The sequence below is a fragment of the Trifolium pratense genome, linkage group LG6, assembly GCF_020283565.1.
Source record: "Trifolium pratense cultivar HEN17-A07 linkage group LG6, ARS_RC_1.1, whole genome shotgun sequence".
In the NCBI taxonomy this organism is placed as follows: domain Eukaryota; kingdom Viridiplantae; phylum Streptophyta; class Magnoliopsida; order Fabales; family Fabaceae; genus Trifolium; species Trifolium pratense.
The window spans coordinates 41,200,028-41,206,301 of record NC_060064.1 but is presented as its reverse complement, the minus strand read 5'-3'; the positions used below and the strand labels follow the sequence as shown (position 1 = coordinate 41,206,301).

At 39.1% G+C, this 6,274-nt stretch overlaps 1 protein-coding gene across 1 annotated transcript; it reads left to right on the top strand.

Moving 5' to 3' along the window:
• Window positions 1-366: 366 nt before the first annotated feature.
• On the top strand, window positions 367-1,944 carry LOC123892283. The gene has a single exon (XM_045942083.1). The coding sequence runs from the start codon at window positions 367-369 to the stop codon at window positions 1,942-1,944; it is 1,578 nt and encodes a 525-aa protein (XP_045798039.1).
• Window positions 1,945-6,274: the final 4,330 nt, after the last annotated feature.

Here is a 6,274-nt window from a genome sequence, read left to right as displayed (position 1 = left end):
GTTTATACATTTAAAAAACTTATTTATACATCACATTTGAAGTTACTTTTTTAACTCATTCTTCAAAATAACTATGGAAATGATAACTTATAATTGACCATGGAAAACAATCGATGTTGAAACATAAGTTTTTATTTATATTATAAATCTCATTGGAGGATTCTGAGTTGGATAAACTACTTCATTATCTCTTACCAAAAAATTACTGTATTATCGAATTTGACATTTATATTAATTTGAAACTTATTGGAGCAAAGATAAACCAACTTAACTCATACTCAAATATCGAATTAATCCTCACAACAACAAATCCTAACAACAGCCGCATAAGGGTTTACACGCTTCTGCTAGGGTTTCTTCTCCACCATGGAAGTTGATCCCTCGCAGCCCTTTATTTTTACAACACCAGCCAATAATAAACCGCCCGACCAAGGGGGTACTCTCAACAACAACCATGTACACCAACGTGTGTCCTTTAAAGACAAGGTTATAGGTACGAATACAGTTCCGGCCGCTCGACCTAGAGTTGACTTGATCGGAGAAAAGCTTGCTCATATCGAATATAAGGACAATGATCGGCTTCAACCAATGGTGCATATTAACGATTCTGTCTTTGAGGGTCTAGATGCACCATTGAAAGATGCACTTGTGGTGAAACTTTTAGGAAAGAACATCGGTTTCCATCTAATGAAGGAGCGCTTACAGAAAATTTGGAGATTGAATGCTGGATTTGACATCATGAATATTGGGAATGGTTTTTTCATGGTGAAACTTGATAGCATTGACGACAGAACAAGAATCATGGATGGAGGGCCGTGGATGATTTATGATCACTACTTGACAGTGCAATGTTGGTCCCAAGAATTTGCCTCGCCAACGGCAAAGATTGATAAAACAATGGTTTGGATTCGTTTCCCTGGATTAAATCTCTTTTATTATGATGAAAGCATCCTCTTAGCCCTTGCTTCTGCAGTTGGAAGACCAATCAAGGTCGATAGTACGACTCTGGATGTTCGTCGGGGAAGGTTCGCTCGTGTGTGTGTTGAAATTAATTTGAATCAACCTGTGGTGGGTAAAGTTTGGATAAGAGACTACTGGTATCAAGTTGAATACGAAGGTTTGCACCGTATTTGTTCGACCTGTGGTTGTTATGGACACCTTACCAGGGGGTGTAAGTCTACTCTGACGCGCCCCTCTGCCGGAACTCCAGCCACTGCAACACAAACACAATCTGCTGCGGATCTCCAGCAACATGCCGTTTCCAGCACACACCATAATGACAGAGTTAATGCACCAGTTTTATTGGATGCAAATCAAGGTAATCCTGATACTATAATTGAGAATAAGTTGAATGGTGATTGGTTAGTTGTAAAACGCAAAGTCAAAAAATCTTCTGGATCTAAATCTTCTAAACATGGCATGGATTTGAATATGAAAAGTAATAATGGTAAGGATTTGAATAATAAAGGAAACAAGAATGTGATACAATCACATGCACTACGGGACTCCTCCCTTAAATCTCATGTTAAAAAGAGTAATAATCATCCATCTCAAGCTAATGGGGCCCACTTATTAAAAACAAAACCAAGTGAAGGGGTGACCACTATCAACCATAAACGACAACGTCAAGACCCCATCTCTTTGGCTGACTCACATGCTACTCAACTAGCTTGTAATGCTCTTTCAATTCCCAACAATAATATGCACTTCAAGAATAATGATCCCCTTGATGCTGGGTTTGGAGCCAGACCAACGGTTAATATGCAAGCTATTTCAAACAATAGATTCATTTTGCTGCATGACGAGGGGGACACGTGCAACTCTAATCACGATGGTGCCGCATGTATGGATGGAGTTGGCGGTGAGTCTCAAGAACATAGCACTCCTAATGTCAATACCCAGGACGAGGTTCAAGAGACACCCTCTGATGATATGGCTACTTGATTTGTAGTTTACTCTAATATCCTCCTCTGACATATATTTTATGGATAGCTTTAATAATTTTTCTATTTTATCTTGGAATATTAGAGGTGCCTCTAGTGCTCATGCTAAACGACATGTTCGTGACTTGATTAATCTTCATCATCCTTCTCTTTGTTGTATCTGTGAGACTCATGTTCAGTTCTCAAAGGTGAAGCGATTTTGGTTTTCCTTGGGATATAATCCTATTTTTCTGCAGGAAGCCAATGGTCATTCTGGTGGTATTTGGGTCCTCTCCCACTTGACTAATCTTGACGTGTCGCTTGTTGATAGTTGGAATCAAGTTATCACCTTCACTATTAGACGACAAGATGCTTTTTGGCATTGTTCTGCTGTTTATGCTTCTCCAGGCTTTCTCAACCGACGCACCCTCTGGGACTACCTCAAACATCTTCGTAGCACTCTTATTGGACCTTGGCTTCTAGTAGGCGACTTTAATGAAATTTTATTGTCTAATGAAGTTGCAGGTGGCAGTTTCAATCATACTCGCGCGTCTTTGTTTGGTGATATGTTAACAGACTGCAATCTCTTGGATCTTCATATTATTGGAGGTCTTTATACCTGGCGTAAAAATGTGCAACTTGGGGGTCATGTTCGCAAACGTCTTGACAGATGTGTTGCTGATGTTGACTGGCAACTTTCCTTTCCTCATGCTCTAGTGGAAGTGTTGCCGCAACACTATTCTGATCACAATCCTCTTCTGCTTAGTTGTTGTAAATCTAGAAGCATTAAAGCCAAACTTTTTCACTTTCAAGCAGCTTGGATTTCGCACCCAGATTACGAAAGACTTGTTGACAATGTTTGGTGTAACACACATGAGAGTGCTACTGTTAAGTTATGGGAGGTAAAAGAGCAGTCTATAATTTTCAATAAAGATACATTTGGCAACATTTTTAAAAAGAAACGTCGGCTTGAAGCTCGCATTAAAGGGGTTCACCGTCAGCTTGACTCTTTCATTTCATCAGATTTGATTAACTTGGAGCGCAACTTACAAAGTCAGTATAATGAAATTTTAGCTCAAGAAGAAATGCTATGGTTCCAAAAGTCTAGGGAAAATTGGGTTAAATATGGTAATCGAAATACCAAATTCTTCCATACTCAAACAATTATTCGTAGAAGGAGAAATAAGATCACTGGTTTAAATGTCAATGGTATATGGTGCACTAATGACGATATTTTGAAGGATGAAGCACTCAAATTTTTCAAGGGCTTATTTCAATCTAATGATTTTTGCAACCCTCATGGTCTCCAACTATCAAACATCCCACAACTAAGTCAAGAACTTAAAGACCGTCTTCTTCTTCCCGTCTCTCTAATGGAAGTGAAAAATGCGCTCTTTTCCATGGCCTCTTATAAGGCACCTGGACCAGATGGCTTCCAACCAGTGTTCTTCAAGACCTATTGGCACATTGTGGCAGGTGATGTGTGGGGGCTGATAGCCAAAGCCTTTACTACAGGTGACATTGAGCCTCATCTTGCTGAAACTTTGATAGTTCCTATCCCTAAGATTGATGAGCCTAAACATTTAACTGACTTTAGACCTATCAGTTTATGCAATGTCTTGCTTAAATTGATCTCTAAAATTTTGGTATGTCGTATACGACCGTTCTTGGATGACTTCATTGGCCCTCTCCAAAGTAGCTTCATCCTAAATAGAGGTACTGCTGATAACGCTCTAATCGCTCAAGAGTTGGTGCATCACATGCATAAAAAGAAGGGTAAATCAGGTTTTCTAATGTTCAAGATTGACTTTGAGAAGGCATACGACCGGATCGATTGGCACTTTCTTAAGCTCACTCTGTCTGAATTTGGTTTCCCTCCTCATATTATTACGCTCATCATGAATTGTACTACATCTTCATCCTTATCTCTTAAGTGGAATAATGAGAAGTTAGACAGTTTTACTCCGACTCGTGGTTTGCGGCAAGGAGACCCTCTTTCTCCCTACTTGTTTGTTCTTTGTATGGAAAAGTTGGCCTTACTTATTCAAGATAAGATCAATACTGGTCAGTGGCAGCCTATTCAACTCACTAACCATGGCCCAGCTATCTCTCACCTTTTCTTCGCTGATGATTGTCTCCTCTTTACCAAGGCAAAATCCTCCCAAGTAAGGCTTGTTCAAGAGGTCCTTCACTCATTTTGCGTTGCTTCTGGCATGAAGTTCAACATACACAAGTCTAAATTCCTTCCCTCCAAGAATATTCATCGACACTGTTGGATATTTGAAATTGGCTTAATTTTGCTAAAACAAATATGCTAACAAGATGTTGGAAAACATGTTACAACATCCTTTTTGCTGAAGGAAATCTCGCGCATTTATGAGAGCATCTGCTATATATGGAAATCCACTTTAAGAGCACGCGTATTGAAGATCTGATCTGATCAGGAGTTTTAAGGATAAGACAAACTTAATGGAATAGCTGGATGACTTATCCTATCATATAAAGTCCTTTAAACACTTTTGGAAAGTCTTGATATATCCTTAATGAAGATTGAAAAAGGATCAGACCACCTTTTATGATTCTCAAGGAGCGTCTGAGCATTTGTGAAGAAGAGGAGCGTGCTAGATCATTATATATACGAAGACCAAGCTCAAGACTAAGTATCTCATTGAAAAATATTAGTTACACATATTGAGTCTTTGTTGAGTCTTTTATTGTTTGATTGTAATTCTTGCTTGTGGATTCTATAACACGAGTTAAGAAGTAAGTTTATTATTTTAAGGTGACTCCTAAGCTTTGAAGTACGAAGTTTACCGTGTGTGATTCACTTGAAGCTTTTAAGCAAAAGTGAAGTGTTGTCTTGACAAGTTGTCGCCACATCATTCTTAACATTGTTTAAACAACACAGGTTGTGTTGTGTGAGTGGAAGTGAGATGGGATCTCATGTCTAGGAGTTCCTAGGCAGAAGTTGCATGAGTAGTGTCGAGGTTATAAGGCGTAAACTAGGGGTTTGCTGGAGGTCTTAGTGTAAGACGTAAATCCTAGGGTTTGCTGGAGGTCTTAGTAACTAGAGCTATTAGTGGATTTCCTTCCTGGATTGGTATCCCCCAGAGTAGGCAGTTGGCTGAACTGGGTTAACAATTACTTGTGTCATTTATTTATTTTCTGTCAGTTTTTATATGTTATATAAGATGTGCCAACAATAGAAACAACGTTAATCATAAAGTAGTTGTTGGGACAACTTAGGCAACATCATTCTAGTGATACCAGAATTTCAATTGGTATCAGAGCAGGCACCCTGTTCTGTTATTTTGGGTGAGCTCCAGGGAAAGTACTTTCTGGTACAATGGATAAAGAAGAAGGGTCAGTGTCTAAACCTCCTTTACTGACAGGTCCTGAGAACTATGATTATTGGAAATCTCGTATGGAGGCTTTCATAAAATCAATTGACAGCAGGACATGGAAGGCTGTGTTACGTGGATGGGAACCACCAATGGTTCTTGACAAAGATGGCAATAAAACTGATGTTAAGAAGCCACATGATGAATGGACTAAAGATGAGGATGATCTGGCACTTGGCAACTCCAAAGCCTTATATGCAATTTTCAATGATGTGGATGCAAACATGTTCAGGCTTGTTAAGAGATGTATTACTGCTAAGCATGCCTGGGAAATTCTGAGAAAAGCTCATGAAGGAACATCAAAAGTTAAGCTATCTAAGCTTCAGATGCTCAAAACCAATTTTGAGAATCTCAGAATGAAGGAGGAAGAAACCATTCATGACTTTCAGATGAATGTGCTTGACTTTGCAAATTCGTTTGATGCACTTGGAAAACCTATCTCAGATGAGGAGCTAGTTGGAAAAATACTCAGATCTTTGCCTAAAAGATTTGATATGAAGGTGACAGCCATTGAAGAGGCTCATGATCTCTCAAGCCTAAATTTAGATGAACTCATAGGATCACTTCAGACCTATGAAATTGGTTTGAACAGAAGGAATGAAAAGAAAGATAAGAATCTAGCCTTTGCTTCAAAAAGTGCTGCTGATTTACAAATTGAATCTGAAGGTGAAGAAAGCTTAGCTGAGTCTATGGCTATGCTTGGGAGACAGTTCAACAAGTTGATGAAGAAAGTGGATCAAAGGTCCAAGCCAAATGGTCGATTCAACAACAACAAACAATCTAGCTTTCAGAAAAAGACAAGTGAAGATGAAAAAGGAGTGAGATGCCATGAATGTGAAGGTTTTGGCCATATCAGAACTGAATGTCCAACCTTTCTAAAAAGGCAAAAGAAAAGTCTTGTGGTTTCATGGTCTGACACAGATTCAGAGGAGGAAGAATCTGCCAAATTTG